The sequence below is a fragment of the Stenella coeruleoalba genome, assembly GCF_951394435.1.
Source record: "Stenella coeruleoalba genome assembly, chromosome: 4".
Classification (NCBI taxonomy): Eukaryota; Metazoa; Chordata; class Mammalia; order Artiodactyla; family Delphinidae; genus Stenella; species Stenella coeruleoalba.
The window spans coordinates 123,134,106-123,156,693 of record NC_137149.1 but is presented as its reverse complement, the minus strand read 5'-3'; the positions used below and the strand labels follow the sequence as shown (position 1 = coordinate 123,156,693).

The following is a 22,588-nucleotide window of genomic DNA, read 5'->3' as shown; positions in this document are numbered from 1 at the left end:
AACAGAGCCTTTGCAGTTCTGTTCCAAGAGGCATGGAAAGCTATTATTCTGTTTTGTCCATCAGCTTTTTAAAAATGGATACTTTTTTACTTCTAAATATATAGATAACTTAGAATGTGTGAATAAAAATCAGGCTGTTGGAAAAATTGCTATGATTTAAGAGTTGCTCCACAATTAAGAGATGACTATAATGGCTACAAGTCTGTATTGCATCTACTACACTCTGATCACTATCTACTTACAGCTCCCTTCTGAAAAATGGGGTCACAAAAGGCTTCTTGTCACAGGCTGTCATGCTTTGTACCACAGGGACCTGTAATTGGCCATGCCAGCCTGAGTAAGGTAGGGGCAGCAGAGGCAAAGTCAGCTGTTTGTCTATGTCTCAGCCCAATCAGAAGCTCTGTTCTGGATGGTGACCAGCCAATTGGCCGGGACCTTCTTTGGGGAAGTCTGAATACAAGACACTCAGGGGACAATGATGACAGAGAGAGAGAAGGCAGTAAGTAGAAACAAGTGCAGTGGAAAAAAAAAAAAAAAAGAAAGAAAGCAACAAGGTAGGGAGGAGAGAGCATGGAAGAAAGAAGCTGACAAAAAGAGAAAAAAATCAAAAAGTCCTAGAAATTAAAAACCTATTGTATCTTAAATGACATCCTAGTATTTCCCAAAGACAAAATGTGAAACTAGCAATATTTTTATAATAAAACCCCATCATCTGCGGTAACCCAAAAGAGTACAACAACAATATAAGGCGCCACGAACAAAACGAAAACAAAACAAAATCCCCAAGATTTTACCAGAGAGTTAGAAAAAGAATCGTGTATTACAGAAAATATCGGTGAGTGTGTGGAACTGCAGGGCTGCTGTAGACCCGTCTAAAGAGACCTGTATATCTGAGACGCTTCTTAGGAAGGACAGCTCTGATTCATGCCTATTGAGACAACAAATGCAAGATCTCAAAGGTGGAAATGTTAAGCTCCAGGCCCACTGGCCCCTTAAGTATGACTGGGATGATGACCTAACACGACAGACTGCAAATGCAAAAGGAAGTGGAAGCAAAAATGGGCATCTGTATACCCAGCAGAAGGTTTCCAGCATCCCTGGGTTTTGTATTTAAAAAGACCCAAGATAAGCAGCCTACCTGGGTAAGCTCACTGAGGCTCAAGTGCGCCTACGAATATGTATATTCTTGGGAGGGAAGAACGTTTGCATCCAATGCCTGTATTGCTTCTGTTCTAAGACGTTATCAGTCACGAAAGAAGACACCAATTTCCCCCCCCCCTTTTTCTTAGCTTTGATGTTTTTCTTAATTTTTATTTTCTATTGGAATATAGTTGATTTACAATGTTGTATTAGTTTCAGGTGTGCAGCAAAGTGATTTAGTTATACATAAATCTATTCTTTCTCAGATTCCAATTTAATTAGAGTTTTGAAGGAAACTAATACAAATTAAACGTACATATTGGTTGCAAATTATAATCACAACGGTCAAAAATCTGAAAAGAAAGAAATTCCTTAGAGTTGAAGAAATATAGTAAATCTTGAAATGCTGCCTGCTTCGGGACTGACCCTAAACTCTCCTTCTGAAATTCTGCAAGGTAAAAATACCAGTTGTTTAATTCAAATTGTATTACTATGACAATGAATATGGCTTAACTTATAAATGAAGATTCAAAAACCATACTTTCACTGATTTATAGAAATGTGTTATTTTCCCCTCCACTTTCCTGCTCAAAAGTCCCACTTAAATTCGTATTGTCTACAAGCAAGGGGAATGGGAAGGGGGAAAGAAAAACCTAAGGAATGGTATTTCTTCATAAAACTCGGTACACTTGGGCTTTCTAAACTTCTACAGACTACTGCATATCATGCCTCAGGAGACCCTTAAAGATATAAAAATTGTTTTTCTTATTGGATTTCAGATATTAAACCTCCTCTCTCACTGGCATTGATCCTGTAATTTCTCTCCCCAGACCTGTGCTGCATGTGAATTTTACAGGTGCCTGACCATACAAGCTAGTTGGAGCAAGTTGCTGGCAGGTAAAGCCAATTTTCCTCAAGTAAAAAGATCTCTCTCTGGCCTCTCCATGTTGGTCATAGTTCTGTCATTCTTTTGTCTCTGGGTCTTTTGTTTTTCACTTAACTTCTCCATTTCAGTTTTTAAAGCACTTCCCAGCAGGAGACTTACTGATGTCTCTAGGTCTTTTTTTTTTTTTTTCTTCTCTCTCCTTTTTTCTTCCTTCCTGTTTGGCTTTCTGTATATGTCTAATTCTTTACCTCTTCTGCTCAGCAGCACGACTAATCTTGTTTCCCTTCTTTTCAGTTCAAAATTGTGAATGCTATTTTCTTTAAATTTGATTACAGAACATGTTCATTAGGATTGATAAACTAGGAAAGAGGGAAGAAAAACCTTATCCGTCACCTTCACAAACACAAACGTTTTTGGTATTCTCCCATTTCCTCCTAGTCTTCTGACTCATGCAAATCTTTTCCTATAGAGCTGTAATCATGGAATAAGGAACCTAAATCGTTTTGCATACTCATTTTTCTTTATTACTTTTGTGCAGAAAGTATTCTATGTTGTTATGAATTTTCCTAGCCGTAATTTTACTGGCTGATTAATACTGCATTATGTGGATGAATTTTAATTTAAATATTTTTCTTTTTTTGGTTCCATTCTTATCAGGAATATAAGAGTATCCATTTCTTTGAATGGTTCCCAGCATTAATCTCCTGTCTCCCTACCTTTTTCACCTAGTTGCCTGCCTTCCAGTCTGCAAAAAAGCAACCATGTGAGGTCTGCTGTTGCGACTGCTTCCTGTGTCTGAAATTCTTTTCTCTTTTCACATGACACTTTCCATTCCAGGAGGAAAAGGTGGACCCGAGATGGCCACCCTTTAAAGGCTCACCTGAGTAAAAATGATGGCTGGGATTAGGGAACACTGCAGATAGTCATGGAAGTCAACTGAAACCAGAGTTAGGACTATACTATGGTTTGTGAAATTTCCATTTTTAAAGCCACAGGAAGCAAGATTTGCATATTTTAGAGTCTTCATTAAAGGAACGTGAAAGTAGACTTTAGCATATCAGATGAAAAATGAATCAGGGGGGTGGCTTGGAAAAGAGGAAAGACAACTGTATTAGAATCTTTAGGTTGCATTTCTCAAGTTTCTGATGATAGCATCTTGGCTTCCAAGTTCCTCATCTGTGAGTGGGAGGAGTGGGAAAGAAAAACCTCTAAGATCCTCTCTATATTCTATGGCCAGAGTACAGTCGAGCTAGAAACGCCCCAAAGGACTCATTCTTGATATGAGGTCCACATAGCCTTGACGCTGTGCTTTATATTTTAGGAGCAGCTCTAAAAGACACACATAGATCATCCTCTTCAGATCACTGGCAGTAAAACCAAAGTGATGAATTCCTTTGGAGGAGGCTATGCAAAGCAGTACATTCTCATGTAAATAAAACCATGCCTCTTTGAGATCTATTATTAGGGGCTATTGCAGAGTGGTGGGCCCAGCCTGGGGCCAAAGAACTGTTATTTTCCTTTTAATTTCTCTGTTGACATTCTCACATCTTCTGCTCTATTTTACTTTGCATGCGCCCTAAAGCTCAGCAGGATTTTAAAGAAAAGGGATAGCACGTGTAGGAAGAGGAAGGGAGTGGATCTAGAGAAAAGGGAAGAGGCACGTTTTATGGCTTTGGTTTCTGATAAATATAAACCTACTCATTCTTCTTCCTTCCACTTTCTAAGGGAGAGACTAGTTTGGGGACATGGTTAGGATTACATGCTAACCAGCTGACAGGATAGGAAAAAAAATATTCTAAAGTATTCTGAATTCCTGATGTCCTTAGAAGGCAGATGACTAATTTTGCTCCCAGAGTCATGACCATTCACTAACAGAAAATGTCTTTCAAGTACAGGGTTGCATCTGCTGTATCCCCCAAGAAAGGTAACAGGAAAGAAGGGTGAAGAAAAAGAGACTGCAGACCTGCTTTGCTAGGAAAACAGGGGTGAGATTGGAACATGCATAAAAAGGGTTTAATTTAAGTCACATATTTCATTTAAAAAATTGCTTCACATTAAAAGGTTAAACTTCATATTATCTCTTTTAATATAATAAAATTGCTTGCATTTCTTTTTGCCCAAATTGAAACGGAAAACGAGGTTTCAAAATAAATTATAAAAGAAAAATGGCAATGTATGTTACCACAAGTGGACACTTAGTAAAAGTGAATTACTTAATCCAGGAACCAGAAGTAGTTAAAGTATAACTTGAACCTAAAGAAAATGCTGCTTTTATAAATATTGATTTCTACTCTGCCCATTTTTTTAACATCTTTATTGGAGTATAATTGCTTTACAATGTGTGTTAGTTTCTGCTTTATAACAAAGTGAAGCAGTTATACATATACATATATCCCCATATCTCTTCCCTCTTGCATCTCCCTCCCTCTCACCCTCCCTATCCCACCCCTCTAGGTGGTCACAGACCACTGAGCTGATCTCCCTGTGCTATGCGGCTGCTTCCCACTAGCTATCTATTTTACATTTGGTAGTGTATATATGTCCATGCCTCTCTCTCACTTTGTCACAGCTTACCCTTCCCTCTCCCCGTGTCCTCAAGTCCATTCTCTAGTAGGTCTGCATGTTTATTCCTGTCCTGCCCCTAGGTTCTTCGTGACCATTTTTTCCCCCCTAGATTCCATATATATGTGTTAGCATACGGTATTTGTTTTTCTCTTTCTGGCTTACTTCACTCTGTATGACAGATTCTAGGTCAATCCACCTCACTACAAATAACTCAATTTCGTTTCTTTTTATGGCTGAGTAATATTCCATTGTATATATGCGCCACATCTTCTTTATCCATTCATCTGTTGATGGACACTTAGATTGCTTCCATGTCCTGGCTATTGTAAATAGAGCTGCAATGAACATTTTGGTACATGCTTCTTTTTGAATTATGGTTTTCTCAGGGTATATACCCAGTAGTGGGATTGCTGGGTTGTATGGTAGTTCTATTTTTAGTTTTTTAAGGAACCTCCATACTGTTCCCCATAGTGGCTGTATCAATTTACATTCCCACCAACAATGCAAGAGGGTTCCCTTTTCTCCACACCCTCTCCAGCATTTATTGTTTGTAGATTTTTTGATGATGGCCATTCTGACCGGTGTGCCTACCTGCCCATTTTTGACTCAGTTTTCAATGACCTCAAGATTCAAGGTAAGCTTTTTCTCTAGTATAATGTTTTACCGAAATCCATAAAACCTACCCTGCATACCTAGAAACCAGCAACAAAGCATGTGGATTCTGTATCATGTACTACTGTGCCAGGCCTCACTTACAGACCATCACAGACACAAGAAAGAAACCTGGTGCCACAGCTGCCATTAATAGATAATCTGAGCTATTTTTAAAATGTCAATCTATAAACAGTGGACCCGTTTCATACAGAAGAGTGATGCTGGGTGTGTGCTTTGGTGCCAGGAACAGAGATCTCAGTTCTGGCTCTGCCACTACCCGGCGCTGTGGCCTTGGGCCAGTTCTTTAACCTCTCTGGGCCTCCATGAACTCACGTTTAAAATGGACAGGTTAACAGTATGTATCACATGGTGTCATGTGATATTTAGAAGACACGACACATATATAGAGGGCTTAGCTGAATTCTCAGCACACAGAACCCTTAAAAATGCCAATTAATCATGCATTCACTCAACAAACAACTATTGAACACCTACTTGGTGCCAGGCACTGTTCTAGTTACTGGAGATAAAACAACGAACAAAGAGACCAAAATTCCTCCCCTGATGGAATGTCTATTCCAGCAGAAAATATCTCACAGTTAAATAGCGCTTACAATTATTTACTCTTATTGCTAAACTAGTGGGTCTCAATGCCACCCAGGGCATACTTAGCAAAGTTTAGAAACATTTTTTTAAATTTATTTATTTTTGGCTGTGTTGGGTCTTCATTGCTGCGTGGGCTTTCTCTAGTTGCGGTGAGCGGGGGCTACTCTTTGGTGTGATGTGTGGGCGTCTCACTGTGGTGGGTTCTCTTGTTGCGGAGCATGGGCTCTAGGTGTGTGGACTTCACTAGTTGTGGCACATGGGCTCAGTAGTTGTGGCTCACGGGCTCTAGAACACAGGCTCAGTATTGTGGTGCATGGGCTTAGTTGCTCCACAGCATGTGGGATCTTCCCAGCCCAGGGCTCGAACCCATGTCCCCTGCAATGGCAGGAGGACTCTTAACCACTGTGCCACCAGGGAAGCCTAGAAACATTTTTGGTTGTCACACTGGGGGTAAAGGGACAGCTACTGACATCTAATAGGTAGAGACAAGGAATGCTGATAAACATCCTACAACACACAGGACGGTCCCACAGCAAAGACCTATCTGGCCCCAAATGTCAACAGTGCAGAGGTTGAGGAACTCTGTTCTGAAGGTTATGTATGGACTCAACACAACCCTATGAGGTAGGAACTATAAGTATGGCTACTTCATTAGTATTTTATAGTAACTGATAGTAATGACATTTTATAAAGTGTGATCATACAGTATTTATAGTAATATTTACATAGTATATGTAAATATATAAGATTTGTAAAGCTATACAAAAATTGCACAGAAATACTTTAAAATATACCTCAGCAGTGTGTGTGTTTAAATTCAGATGGTAGATTTTACAAAACTGATTCAGAGTTCATTTTATGACCAACGGCTGTACCACTGTGCCATTTAGATTTTAAATTATTCATCTGGCCCGATCCTCGCGCACATGCTTCAGAAGGCGCTCTTTTGTGCCACATCTGCGCTGATTTGGACGTTAGAACAAGGAAGCAGTGTGGCACACCAGAACCTCCAGACCCGGGGTCCAGAGATCCAGATCTAGCTCCAGCATCTCACTGGCTGTGGCATCTTAGGGCAAGCAGCTTAACTTTTCTGGGCAACTGAGGTTCACCATCACCAACATGTGGGGCAATCGTGTCCCTCAGATCATGTGTGCAACTGTCATGGAATCTGCAGTGAGAGTTTCCACCACCCACCACACCACCAACGTGTACAGGTACTGACTTTTTTTCACTGTACCCTGACGCATTTACTGTTCTCCACAGCCTAGGAGGTAGGCACAAGCTGAAGGAAACAGGGACATGGAAAGGTGTAACCTGCCTCTGAGGTTACAAGTTCAGGAAGTGGCAGAACAAGGGTTCTCACCCAGGCAGTGTGGCTCCACAGCCCGCCCTCTGGACCAGCATGGGCTGCTCTGGCTGAGTTCAAGGCACCCAGGATGCTCTCATAGGAGCAGTGCCACATGGCCACAGCTCAGCCACCTCTTGATTCCCAAGAGCTGCTCTGTTCTGCAGGCAGCCATGTTCCTCCCTAGTCCTGACTAGTCAGGCAGTTGGTGCTTTCATCAAAGCAAAGAGTGAAATCTCTTTGTGTTTCTTTTTCGAATTACTTTCTTTCTTTTAAATAGGTAACTTGTGTACACAATACACGCATTGGTCCAATATGAAGTTCAAAGGCACAGAAGAATATACAGTGACAATTAATTTTCCTTCCTATCCTTGTCTCCCAGCTACCCAGTCCTTTCTACTGAGGCCACCACCATGACTAGTTTCTTGCATATCATTCCAGAAATGCTCTATACAATATATATTCTTTTCTGAAAGCAGATATACAACTTGTAGTATACAAAACATACTATTTTGCAACCTGATTTTTTTCACTAAACAGTATTTTGGAAATCAGTCCGTATAAAGCCCCTTTTATTCTTATTAGTGTCTGAGAGTATTCTATAATTTATTTCATCAGTTCTGAACAGATAAATATTTAATGTGTGTCTGATATTTAACAAGGCTACAATGAACATCTTATGCATATCTCATTTCTTACATTGCCAGAATATACTTAGGATAAATTCTTAAAAGTGGAATTGGTGAGTCAAAGGCCTTGTGCCTTTTAACATTTTATTGAAATAGCTGAACTGCTCTCCATAGAGGTTATATCAATTTCTACTTCCACCTAAAATGCAGGAGATCAACACTGGGTTTTACTTTTATTTCTATACTCATCAAACAATATATCATAAAAATGTTTTATCTTTGCCATTTGCAAGAAATTGTATCTCATATTTTAAATTTGCATTTCCCTTATTAGGATTAGATTGAGACTCTTTTCATGTGTTTCAAGAACCAATTGTATTTCTTTTATTATTCTTTTCCCTATATTTTGTTCACATTCCTATTCTTTTCATTCTCATTTTTCTAATGAGTTGGTTTCTTTTTCTTATGGAATTAGACAAGCACAAGAAATAAACCCTTTGTCTATAAGCTGCAAGTATTTTCCCCCAGTTTTTTATTATTTGCCTTTGCAGTAATATTTGATTTGTAAGTAGTATTGATTTCCTCCATTCTTTTCTCTTATAGCTTCTGGGTTTATTTAATACTCAAAAAGTATGAAATACTCCACTTGCAGAATATAAAAATATCCATGTTTTCCTTTAGTACTTCTGTGATAGCAGAATTCATTTTGGAGGATCATAGGAGTTTGGATTCAACTTTCTTGTTTTCCAGATGGCTTCGCAGTTGTCACAATAATTTCTATCGAATAACCTATCCTTTCCCCACTGATTTGAAATGCCAACTTTATTATATACAAAATTCTCATATTATTTGAATCTATTTCTTGACTTTCTGTTGATCGGACCCTCCATAAACAAATACACAGACCATTTTAACTACGGTAGCTGTGTCATATGCTTTGCTGTGTGGCAGAGCTAGTTGTCCCTATTATTTACCTTTTCCAGAATTTTGCTGGCTGTTCTTTAGGAACTTAGAATCACCAAGTGGTATTTCTGTTGGGCTTGTGTTATATTCATAAAATAACTTAGAGAAAACTGATACCTTCAAGACGTTGAATCTCCCCACCCAGGGACGTTGTCTACTTTTGTGTTTGGTTCAAGTCTTTACCTGCCCCGCTCTTTTGGTGAGCTCCTGTAACATTTTTAAAGTTTTGTTTTTTTGGGTTTTTTGGCTTTTTTTTTTTCATATAGGTCTTCCTTTATTACATTTACTCCTAGAGTCAGGAATATATTCCTATCTGGTTAATGTTATCACTTATAGGTCTTATTTCTAAACAGACACAGTAATAAAAACTGTTAGCTATAGTTTTATGTAAAATATCATTCATTTTTGTTTTGGTTATGCACCCAGTTCTTGAAACCTTAGCAAACTCAAGAGGACCACAGCCACATAGCAGACTTGTTTTCAACTCCTTCTTCTAAGAAATATTTTGCTCCTGAAATGTTTTAGCATAAATGTAGAACTTACTCGATTTTTAGAAATCTTTGCTTCATGTTAGCTTCATCTTCAATTTTGGGAGTATAGAGCCTAGTGGTGTGATAGCCATCTTAACAACTCTTACTGAACTAAAACTACGAAACTTACCTCCTAAATTCATTCCAGCTTGAAGACACTTCTGAAGTCTGCAGGCAGGACAATTCTTCCGTCGAATCTTATCAATTATGCAATCATTTCTTCCAGCACATAAATAGTTGTGTTGCCCTGAATAAAATAATAAAGAACAGTTGTTACAATAAAGACTATTATATTAATATAAAGTACTAATATGTACAATCAGGTAATGAAACATCCTCTTTCCTGCCTTGAAATCTCTTCTTCAAAAAAGTAGAAGGGAAACATGATTTGCGAATAATATAGGTACAGAAATGGTCAGTTTAACACAGCTGAGACTTTAGGTTACAGATGATAAGCTTAATGTTTATTTCTAATAGGTTCCCATAGAAGTAAAGCTGCACTCCTCACTGTTTGAATTTCTGGGCATGCACCCTTTCAGGAGATGGTGCACATTTCATTCAGCCATCACCCAGCACCAATCTAAACAAAGGCCCCGCTGCAGGGTGTTGTTTTTTTTTTATTTTATTGAAGTATAGTTGATTTGCAATGTTGTGTTCATTTCAGTTGTATGGCAAAGTGATTCAGTTATACATACATATACATTCCTTTTCATATTCTTTTCCATTATGGTTTATCCCAGGATATTAAATATAGTTCCCTGTGCTGTACAGTAGGACCTTGTTGTTTATCCAACCTATATATAATAGTTTACATCTGCTAACCCCAAACTCCCAACTGCTGTAGCTGTTTAAGCTCCTCTGCCTATCCACATTTACACATGTCATTTCAACTGGAAGACTTGCAAAGTATACAACCAGAAATGTAGAATGATTTCATTTTGCATGCCAAACTGGCACCAAAATAATTCAGATGCGGAATATGCTTGGGGAGCGGCATCCACCGGCAAAATGCAAAACTGGACCCTAGCTCTATTATTCATTTATGTATTCCAATAAATAGAAAATATCTACTGAACCTCCACTAGGGATCAGGCAGTATTAGACACACTGCGGAAACAGCAGTGAATAAGACAGACAAAAGTTCCTGTTCTCGTGACCCTACCGTGAGGGGGAGACAGTCAACAGACAAGGTAAGTAGGTAAAATGTACAAGTGCTGGACAGTAATAGATGCTCGGGAGAAAAATGAAGGGAAGGGCACAGGACATGGTGGGGGTGAGGAGGGTGTTGATAGTTTAGAAAGAATGCAGGGGAAGCCTCGCTGGAAGGCGACTTTAAAATAAAGCTCTGAAGAAAAGGAAGGCGCTAACTATGTTGACATCTTGGGGAGAAAACAGAGTAGAGCAGAGGGAAAAGCAAATGAGGGAGGGCAGGGGTGGGGAGGAAACCTGGCATGTTTAGGGAACAGCCAAGGATGAAAGATGGAAAGAATGAGTGAACAGTAAGAGGAGATGAGGAAAAAGGGCCAACGTGACTCAGATCATGTAAGGCCTTATAGATCATGTTCAAGACTTGGAGTGGATGGGAAACCATGGGCCTAGAGGGCTTTTAGCTGAAAAGCCATGGCTCTGGCCGCTGTATAGAAAACCGACTGCAGTGGACCGAGGACAGAAGCAGGGGGACTGGGGTAGCAGGCTGTCCCTATAATCCAGGGGAAGATGATGGTGGGTTGGTGATGAAAAGTGGTCAGGTTCTAGAGGCATTCTGAAGGTAGAGCTGCTAGAATTTGCTGACAGATCTGAGAAAAAGGGGAGCTAAAGAGGCATTAAGATTCTTGGGTGGAACAATTAGAAAAATGGAACTGCCGTAAATTAAAATGAGGAAGACAGTAGGAGCACATGGCTTACGGGGAACTACCCTGGCTCAGTATCGGACATGCTAACTTTGAGACACTTGAGGTGTATCTAAATGGAAGTGCCTGCGGGTTGGTTAGACACACAGGTCTGGAGTTCGGGAGAGGTCTGTGCTGGAGATGTAATCAGCTTGTGGTCATTATTTTAAGCCGTGAGACTGGATGAGATCATATGGAAACTGGAAAGGGAAGAGGTCTGAGGACTGAGTCATGGGGTCATTGAAAACATGCAGAAAAGCAGAGGGTGTCTCACCGATGACTGTAAAACAGGGAACAGGCTCTAAAGCCCTCCCTTCAGCCTAGTACCATCACACTCCCTTCGTTGAGAATTACTAAGTAAATTACAGCAAATACTCAATAAAAATAATGTGTACTGCCCAATGGTATTAAAATAATTTAATCTATAGCTCATTCTCAGTAACATTATGGTAAATATTAGTAATGATGATCACAATAAAACAACAGTAATAGAATAGGGAAATCTATCAAAGTGAAGAAATGAAACTCCACCATTATAATAATCTAATGACTTTTTAAAAAATGGAAGGCTCTTAGCGAATATAAGTAGGTGTAGGTAATTACACAAAGGCAATCGATACCCACGGTAAAGACTATAACCGATTAATATAACATTTCATGTTGCTGCACAATATCTTAAGAAGTTACCACTTTAAAAATAAAACTTCAAGGCCCTATTATAGCACTATTTTATTTAAGCCTTACAACAACCCTATGACACAGGTAAGGCGATGATTATTCCTATTCTTCACAAGAAGAAACTCACGTTAGAACTGGTAAAGTAACTTCCCCAAAGGGTGGAATTGGAAGCAGAATTCAGTAAGTCTGACAATGTTGCTGGGTCTTAAGGCCAGAGGTTTGTGTAAACATCAATTTGCAATATAATTTACTGGTGGTCCAACAGGATGCTGAAACTGCTCTTTGGAAACAACAAGCAAAGGAACGTTCTTTGAATGAGGCATACTCTATCACCCAGTATTTGCATTGGCAACCAGCATTATGTGTCTTCCTTCTATCATGGTGTGAAATTAAATACAAAACCAAAGATTTCAGCTATAATTCACACTGAATTGAATAAAATGTAATGTCTAAAGAAACAACTAAATGTAACTTTAATTGGTTTCAATTCAACAATTATTTACTGGGAACCTACTATGTGTGCAAGGCCACAAAACATTTGCATCAGGGGTTGGGGTAGCCTATGGTTCTTTCCGTTTCTGGTAATCTACAATAAAATGTGACAGCCTCTTAGTCGCAGGCATACAAGAATGCATAAGAAATGGTCACTGTCTAATGCACACACTAGAAAACTTTCTTTTCTGGGTGTTCAAAAACAGACTTCTAAAAGCTGGGATTGTTTTATGAGGATTTCTCTTTAGTAAGCACCTTTAAAAAATTCAAGTTACTATAACAGCTGCAAAAAATTTCCTTCTAGGTACAATATATGAAATAGTATACCTGGTTTCTATCAGTCAGCGAGGTTGCAGCCACTGATTCATCTTCCACAAGCAGGATGGAGAGCTTAAGGGACAGCTGTGGGCATGTGTTACTAGTTTTCAGACAATTATCTGTCACTTATATTTTTAATTGTGTAAACATGAAAGACTTGAACTGCACCTACACAAACAGGTAATGTGTGTCCCATCCCTTAATCTATATTGAAAAACAAACAACCACCAAAAAACCGCAATGAAAACAAGAGAATGCATTTAGAAGATTTTAAAAACTTTTGATCATGTCCTTTTTTATTTTTTTTATTTTTATTTTTTTTGCGGTACGCGGGCCTCTCACTGTTGTGGCCTCTCCCATTGCGGAGCACAGGCTCCGGATGCGCAGCCTCAGTGGCCATGGCTCACGGGCTCTGCCGCTCCGTGGCATGTGGGATCTTCCCGGACCGGGGCACGAACCCGCGTCCCCTGCATCGGCAGGCGGACTCTCAACCACTGCACCACCAGGGTAGCCCCATGTCTTTTTTTAAATACTGTGCTCTCCTAGTGTAAAAATAGCTAATTCAGAATAAGTCATACCCCAGGCTTTTGAGGGTAAGTAATTTTCTACTATAACATTAGTACTATATTAATAGGGCAGACAACCAGAATGCCGGGGACCAGACAGTGGAGGCTCTGAATAACAAGCTGGTGATGAGACTCCTGCTTACAGGATGTGAAGTCCAGAGCCGTATTTTAGAAACATTAATCTGAAGGTCATGTCCTAGATAGGTAGAATGGAAGTAGGGAACACTACTAACAATCTACTTGGAAGTTCTCAGAGACGGCCTCTTTGCAAGTTAATAGTTATATATTAATCAGAACATATAGTCACCGGAATAATCCTGTGGATTAAAAAAAAAAATGTCGGTGGTAGAGGAAACAAAGATTTATTTCTCATTCCACTTATATGTCCATTTGGGGAAGAATACCAGTTCTAGTAGTGGCAGAATAGCTTGAATCAGATAAGCCTCCTACAAAAAACAATTATAAACTGTCCACAAAAGGGGGGGAAATATTTGAAGGCACTGGGGAGAAACCAAAAGAAAGGAGAGGCTGGAGGAAAACTGACTCTTGAAAAAAGAGAACCACCCTAGACATGATTCATGTTTGAACGGCTTTTTTTCCCAAGGGCCTTAGACTCTTACACCCTTCAGTGGAGGCTGGATGGAAACGCTGCAACATCTTCAGTCCTACCGGCCTGAGAAGACAGAGAACAGACTGTGGGACTTTTAGAACAGCTAAAAATTGAAGAAGGATAGATATTCTGGAAAGGAGGGGTGGACATATTAACTCCCCTCAAATTTTTGGCTGACCTGTGAACTGAGCAGGAGACTCCAAAGAGTGAGAATCCAGGGGTGAAACAATTTAAGGCTTGAAAGAGGCTGAGCAGGTATTTCAGCTATTACTAATCACAGGGTGACAGAGTTTGAATCCCACTAAATCAGAAGGACACAATCAATACCTCAGGCTTTCCACTGAAATTGTAGAAGGTCCCTGCCTTTGGAGCAAATACTGTATCCTAGGATTAAGGCATTCACCTTAGGGTTAAAGGCACAACCAAAACAGACCTACCCTAAAAAAGCATACAGCAGAGGCCCCATAAGTTCAAAGTGAGTTGTCAGTAATTTAATTGATTACAGAACAAAACTCAATATTCTTCAGAAAAATATAACAGAATCTGGAGTCTCCAGGATGTCTAGAATACAATAATAATTACTAGAGAAATGCAAACCAGAGTCAATAGAAAAAGTCACTAGCAACAGACTCACAAATGACCCAGAGGTTGAAATTACCAGATAAAGATTTTTAAATAGACTATACTTGTTAGACTATACAAGAAAATATGAATAAAAGGGTTAAAGAAATAGAGACTCTCAGAAGAGATTTGGAAACGATAAAAAACAAACACAAATGGAAATTAAAGAACTACAAAATAATATCTAAGATATTTTTGGTTGAAATTAACAATATATTGGACACTAACAAAAAAAATCAGTGAAATTAAAGAAACAGAGATATAAAAACTAAAGCACAAAGAGAAAACATCAAAAGATAAAAGGAGGGCTTCCCTGGTGGCACAGTGATTGAGAATCTGCCTGCCAATGCAGGGGACATGGGTTCAAGCCCTGGTTTGGGAAGATCCCACATGCCGTGGAGCAGCTAGGCCTGTAAGCCACAATTACTGAGCCTGTGTGTCTGGAGCCTGTGCTCCGCAACAAGAGAGGCTGCGATAGTGAGAGGCCCGTGCACCGCGATGAAGAGTGGCCCCGCTTGCCCCAACTAGAGAAAGCCCTCGCACAAAAGAGAAGACCCAACACAGCCATAAATAAATAAATAAATAAATAAATAAATAAATAAAATTTAAAAACAAAAAAAAAAAGATAAAAGGAAAAGGCATCAGGGGCCTATAGGACAACATTAAGTAATTTAATGTATGTGTAGCTGGAGTTCCAGAAGGAGAGAGATAATAGGTCAGAAAAATATATATAAAAATTTCCAAATTTGACTAAAACAACATCCTACAAATTTAGAAAGCTTAGCAAATGCCCCAAGAGATAAAGAAAATCACTATGGCACAACACGGTTAAATTGCCGGAAGAAAATATAAAGATTCTTAAAAGCATCCAGAACAACAATGACAAAATTACATCGCATTAAGGGGAACAAGGATAAGAGTAATAAGTGAGGCCAGAAGACAAAATATAATACCTTTAAACTCAGAATAACCAATGGAAACATTTCTCAAAATGAAGGTAAAATAAAGACATTTTTGGATAAACTAAAGGTAAAAGAATTTGTTGGTAGTAGAATCACATAAGAAAAAAAAAGGAAGTCCTTTATGCTGAAGGGAAATGATACCAGAGAGAAATACGGATGTACATCAAAGAAAAGAATTAGAAATGATGAACAGAGAGTAAAATTTTAAAGAAATTTTCTTTCTTTTCTTAAATTCTTCAAAAGTCAAATTACTATTTAAAGCAAAATAAAAAATGTATTATGGGATTTATAAAAAAATAAAATGTGTATAAGTAAAATACCTAAAAACATAGCACAAAGGATAGGAAGAGATATAAATGGAATTTTACTGCTATAAACTTCTTACATTACACTTGAAATGGTATAAATTATTCAGGGTAGACTATGGTAAGTTAAGAGTATATTCTGTAATCCCTCAAGCAATGGTTCTCAAAGTATGGTCCCTTGCCAAGCAGCATCAGCATCACCTAAGAATTTAACAGAAATTTAAATCCACAGGCCTAATTCCAGACCTACTAACTCAGAAACTTTGGAGCAGGGCCTAGAAATCTGTGTTTTATATAACCCTTCAGGTGATTCTGTTGCACAATAATGTTTGAGAAATACTACCATGAAGCAACCACTAGAATAATAACACTAAGTGTAGCTCACGGGACAATAAAGATATAAAATGGCATACTAAAAAAATATTCAACCCAGAAAGGACAGAAAGGGAAAAATGGGGGAACAAATAAAAGCGGAAACAAAAAGAAAACGAACGTCAAGATAAGAGATATAAATTCAAGTACAGCAATATTTACACTAAATATAAATGGTGTAAACACTCCAGTTAAAAGTCAAAGATGGCAGACTGGATTTCAAAAAGGCAAGACCCAAGTGTGTGTTATGATGCATTTTAAATATAAAGGCACAGACAGGGTGGAGGCTAAAAGATGGAAAAATATATGCAATAAAAAAATGCAAGCATAAGCAAGATGATGTGGCTACATTAAAGTCAGATAAAGTAGACTTCAAGAGAAAACCTGTCACAAAAGATAAAGACTATCACTTCATAATTATTAAATTAGGATATAACAGCCCTAAATATCAATGCACCTAATAGTAGAGCTTCAAAATTCATCAACTAAAAATTAGTCAGAACTAGGGGGAAAAAATGCAAATCCAAAATCATAGTTGGAGATTTAAAAACCCCTCTCTCAGCAACTGATAGAACAATCACTATCTAGAAAATTAGTGAGGATACAGAAGATTTGAACAATATTAGCAGAAACCTTGACCTAATTAACAGTTAGGTCACACAACTGCACAATACACATGTTCTTTTCAGGTGCACATGAAATATTCACTGAGACAGACTGTATCCTGAGCTTTAATACAAATCTAAAATTCTAAATAAAAGGATTGAAATAATGTACAATATATTTTCTGACCACAAAGGAACTAAATGAGAAATTAATAACAATGATATCTAAAAAAGCCCCATATTTGAAAATTAAGCAACATACTTCAAAAATTCTATGGGTCAATGAAGAAATCAACAAGGGAAATTACTGAAGGTTTCAAACTGAATGATAATGAAAACTCAACATATCAAACATATCTAAAGCAGTACTTTTAGAATTTTTAGCTTTATATACTTCAATAAGAAAAGAAGAAGGGTTTAAAATTGATGATCAAAGATTCTACCTTAAGAAGCTAGAAAAAATAAAAACTAAGCCCAAAGCAAATGGAAGGAGTGAAATAATAGTGAATGAAATGAAATGAAAAAGAAAAAGGCAACAGAGAAAAATCAACAAAGGTAAAAGTTGGGTTTTGGTACATATTAATGAGGCAACGGCAGAGAGTCTGCGAATTCCGTTCCACGTGTTCTCACCCTGGGCCCCAGGCTGATGGGGCAGCCACCATAGTGAGTATTGTGAGTCTCACGGCAGAGCAGCTATAGAATCTGACTTAGGAAATGTACTGCTCCAGCCCAGAGTGGGCAACTCATTCTTCATTGTTCAGATGTAGTCCAGTGACCCGCACCTAACTGCAAGGGAGGATGGAACTGTCATCTCACCTTGTGCCCAGAAGACAAAGAGCTGGAAATATATGGGGAACCTCACTGAAGACTACCTCCATGAAGGGGAAATAAGAACACAAAATTCAGCCTCCATATTACTTCCTCTCAGAAGTATTAAAATATTTACATTATTGTTTTAGGGACAAATTAATTTTAATGGATGAAGTTGAGGCCTCTTTCCATAAATAGCTAAATTTTTCAAAACATTATTGAGAAGCTACCAGTACCTAATACATTTTTTTTAGGAAAAAACCAAAAATCTATGGGCTATTTTAATAAAGAATGTAATCCAGTGACCACTCCACCCCTAAGTCCCCAAACCCACAACCCACTTTCTCAATGTCAGTACACTAATATGCATACATACTCAAGAATCTGTACAAAAAATCAGAAACTAAATAATTTAAAACCTTATTGGGTAAATGCAAATATCCCACGATTTTCAAATTGATTGTATTTCCTTATCAAAATATAGAGTAAGTTCTGTCTAGTTAGCTGGTAGCAAGCACTGTGATAGATACTCCAAAGAAAAAAATGCACAATTCCACAACATGGAGAGAAATAAAAGCTTAAAATAAATGGGATATGACAAAGATTCCAAAATATTCCTTTGAAATAAAACTTTTGTACAAAACGGCTGAGCCTCCATCTGTAGGCACTAAGGCACTCCACTGGAAACACTGTGGAGAATTAGTCTACAAGCTAATTGAGCAAGTAGAGGTATGGTACACACAGCATCGTGCTTGACACAGAGCTGCTACTACATGTATGAAACTCAGGACTTACATGTTCATACAGAATGTTGTATATAGACACAAGCCTGCAGTCATGAATGTTCACACAAGACCTACTGGCTCCTAAGTAACTGGTTCACTAAAGGCCCATACACACAAATCATTTCTGTCCCATCTCCAGCACCATACCTTTTAGATCCCCGCCTCTACCCACACACCAATTAAGAAAAAGAGCTCTGAGGATTTGCAAAGAAGCAGCAGAAAGGCAGAAACAGCTTAAACCAAGGTCAGAATCCCAGGCAGGATGTTTGTACCTTCTTGGTGTCCTAAAGTACTAAATACTTCCCCTGTAAGGTCCGAATCACCCTTCACGTAAGTTGGTTAGGTTGCCTTAAATCAAAACTATTACAGAGTCATTCAGATGTAAAAGCATCTTGTTTAAGAATGAAAATCTGTCCAGCAGGGCTCAGGGAACTCTAGTCACTCATCCATCTGTGTATACTAGCTCAACGCATCTCCTGCCTGAGGTAGTGGTCGCTTTTTGGAGAAAAGGAAGAAAGGAAGAAAAGGAAGAAAGAAAATAGAAAGCTGTCAAGGTTACAGTAAACTTGGATGGGGTACCAGGAGGATTAGTTAGTACATGTATAAAATTAATGTGCAGGGAAACCACAAGTACTCTGATCAAAAGAGAAATGCCTATAGACTTAAAAAAACCAAAGCCCAAAACAACCAAAGTTGAGTTCAAAAACAAAAAAACAAATCAGGGCTTCCCTGGTGGCGCAGTGGTTGAGAGTCCGCCTGCCAATGCAGGGGACACGGGTTCGTGCCCCGGTCCGGGAAGATCCCACATGCCGCAGAGCGGCCAGGCCCGTGAGCCATGGCCACTGAGCCTGCGCGTCCGGAGCCTGTGCTCCGCAATGGGAGAGGCCACAACAGTGAGAGGCCCGCGTACCACAAACAAACAAACAAAAAACAAATCAAAAGTATCATTTTTTTCCAGCTATGATACTGCTTTTAACTGTCAAATAATTCAGTGTTTAAAGTTAGTTTCATTCTTTAAAAAGTTACTGAACCCAATACAAATTATCTTTTAAAACTGTCAATTACTTTGAATTACTTGGGCTGGTCCCAAATGAGAAAATACAGATCGGGTGACATATGGATCTTGCCTCAAAGCATCAACAATGCTAGAATGGAAAAGGTGGAAACATGGAAGGCGGTAGGGAGAAGACAGTAGGAAGGGCACGATTTTGAAACCAGATTCACCTGGGCTCCAATCCTACCTCAGTCAACAGGGAACTATGAGATTCTCAGCCAAGTTGTTTAATGGTTCTGAGCCTCAGCTTTCTGATCTATGATATGGACACAGTAATGCCTACTTTGTAGGTTGCTAAATGTAGGTTGCTATTATATATAAACAAGAAGCACAAAGCCTGGCCTGAGGTACTCAAAAAAAAAAAAAAAAAGGTGATAGTTATCATCCATCATTCATTTGGTTAGGTCTTAAAAAAAAAATATGAGAAAATCCAAAGAACAAACACAGTCAACTCTTACATATAAGTGAGTAAAGATTTTCCTGTGGGAGCAACTATGACCACTGAATTAAGAAGGTTTCTAGATGAAAAGGGTCCACTTGAGACACGACAAATACTACTCAGCTCTGATCTCATCTTCAAGCCTTAACTTTTTCTAAAGGCTGGTAAGGATGTGAGAATGGTGAACTATATCCTTTTAAGGTAAACACAGGACAAAAAGCCAGGACTCTCCGATCTGTTTGCAACTCAGCTAAGAATTCTACAGCAGTGTCCAGTGTCCAAGACTGTAAGAGTGGTGTAAGATGCTGGCAAGTTATAACTCCCCTGCATTATTGTTCCTCATCTCCCCTGTCTGTTTTTGGTTACACCTTAATATCCAAACTCTTAAAAGTCGGTAGGTACACATGTTCAGTGGCAGAAGGAAAGGTGAACCCGGGAGACTGAATTCCATTCTGCCAGATGGGGGTAGCAGATACTTAGGGGCAAGCAGATTGAGGACCAAAGACCCTTGCAAAGAAGCAAAATAGGTTCTGGGATTAATTGATTTTATTGAAGTAGACTTGATTTACAATGTTGTGTTAGTTTCAGGTGTACAGCAAAGCGATTCATTTATACATACATATATATATATATCTATTTTTTCAGATTCTTTTCCTTTATAGGTTATTACAATATTGGGTATAGTTCCCTATGCTACACAGTAGGTCCTTGTTGGTTATCTATTTTATATATAGTAGTGTGTATATGTTAATCCCAAATTCCTAATTTATTCCTCCCCCGACCCCTTTCCCCTTTGGTAACCATAAGTTTGTTTTATGTCTGTGATTTAAAATGAGTTCCCAGACCATGATTTAATTCCATTCAGCAAAGATGTCTAAAGCAAGATATAAAGAGGCAGAACATGGTCCATTCCTTCTAAGACCGTAACATTCTAAAGGCTGGGGAAATTTAAATGATTAAGAGAAATCACATGGGACTCTTGTGAGTTTAAAGGAGGAAGTGATTATATCTGAATGGGGAGATGCACAAGGCTTGATGGAGGAAGAAAGCATCTGACGTAAGCCTTGAAGAGTGTTGTGGATTTGAAACATGGAGAGGACAGGCATACAGGCACCCCAAGTCAAGGATGGGCACAGGGAAAGGCAGAGACACAGTTCCATGTGCAGTGAGCAACTGGTCTGGTGGGTGGAAGCCCAGGAAGGCAGGGGTGCAGAGAAGGGCAAGCAGCTTCTCCGCACTCTGGTGACCAGAGGATGTGCAGGGGCTGCCAGTGCCACGGGAGCTCCTAAGCCCTCTCTTCCCTTCTGGTTTCAGACCCCCACAGGCATGTACCTGCGGAATGCCCCACCTGAACGCCTGACACTTCAAACCAAGCTTAACATCCCCACCACACACGCAGCCGCCTCTGTTCCTTGTCCTTAAAGCTACAACCAGGAGTCACAACTAGAAGCCCCTGATCTTCCCTGATTTACACCCCAACCCCAGACATCCTCTATAATCAGTTGATCACAAGATCCTGATGACCCTTCCCCCAAGTTTCTCTTGAATCCTCTCCATGGGCACCAGTACCTTCTCCCCTTATTTCAGGCTCTCTTGGTTAAACTTCTAAATTAGGAAGTTTGAACTCTTGCTTACTATTCATATGACCTCAGACAAGTGACTCAACCTTTCTGCCCATCAGTTTTCTCCTTTGTTAAATGGGAATTCCCCAGATGCCTATCATGAGCGCCTATCATGAATTACCTCATGAGTTCCCCTGAAGATTAATACACCACACAGGGCACTGGAACAGTCGCTGGCCTCCAGTAAGGATCCAATGAATGGTAGCTGTTATCACTGTAGTATTGCTACTGTCGCGTGTTACTGCTGTTATCACACATTACTGCCTATTATCTTCATTACCTCAATGGACTTGTAATGAGTCTACCTGTCTCTACTATTTCCCCATTTCTAAATCAAAGGAGTCTTAAACTTCAAAAGCTTTCTAAAAAAATTAACTCTCGGGCTTCCCTGGTGGCGCAGTGGTTGAGAGTCTGCCTGCCGATGCAGGGGACACGGGTTCGTGCCCCGGTCCGGGAAGATCCCAAATGCCGTGGAGCGGCTGGGCCCGTGAGCCATGGCCGCTGGGCCTGCGTGTCTGGAGCCTGTGCTCCACAGTGGGAGAGGCCACAACAGTGAGAGGCCCACGTACCACAAAAAAAATAAAATAAAATAAAAAAAAATAACTCTCACACAGACCTCAACTTGTTAACACAGGGAAAGAAGAGCTACTCTGGTTGAAACGAATGTAAGGGAGCTTCCCAGGGCTGGCCTCCACTTTGTACCCGTCAGTGGTCCAGGAGGTACCCACTGGACCCCTAGGGCTCCTCTGAGCCCCCATCTCCCACACAGCCTGCACAGCGATCCTTCTGAATCACAAATCTGATGAGCGCATCCTTCTGATGAAAGGCCTTCTAGGGCCCTTCACTACTTAAACTCTCAAGTTCAAACTCTTACCCACCTTATTCAAAGTGACACCAGGCCTCTGGAGCACAAGGAGGGGAGATGGGAAGGTGGGCAGAGCTCAACGATGCTCTTAGCAAAACTTACTGCCATTTCGGGAAAAGTAAGCAAAGCTTGGATCAGAGGCATTTGATACAGTAGCACTGGATCGTTACTTTCATTGGTGTTTTTACTCTTGGTGTTTTATCATTATTATTGGGATGAAAGACAATATATTTTGAGGCATATCTTAACAAAATGGAAAAACTCAGAAGATTGGTCG

General features: G+C 39.4%; 1 protein-coding gene across 4 annotated transcripts in view; it reads right to left on the bottom strand.

The window, feature by feature from the left end:
- The window catches only part of NR3C2 (nuclear receptor subfamily 3 group C member 2), a 377,271-nt gene that overhangs the window by 110,030 nt on the left and 244,653 nt on the right, over window positions 1-22,588 (bottom strand). For all 4 annotated transcript variants that reach the window (XM_079920738.1, XM_079920741.1, XM_079920740.1 and 1 more), the window contains exon 4: window positions 9,449-9,565. In XM_079920738.1, the coding sequence (XP_079776864.1) occupies window positions 9,449-9,565 (117 nt within the window). The remainder of the gene's footprint in view (window positions 1-9,448; window positions 9,566-22,588) is intronic.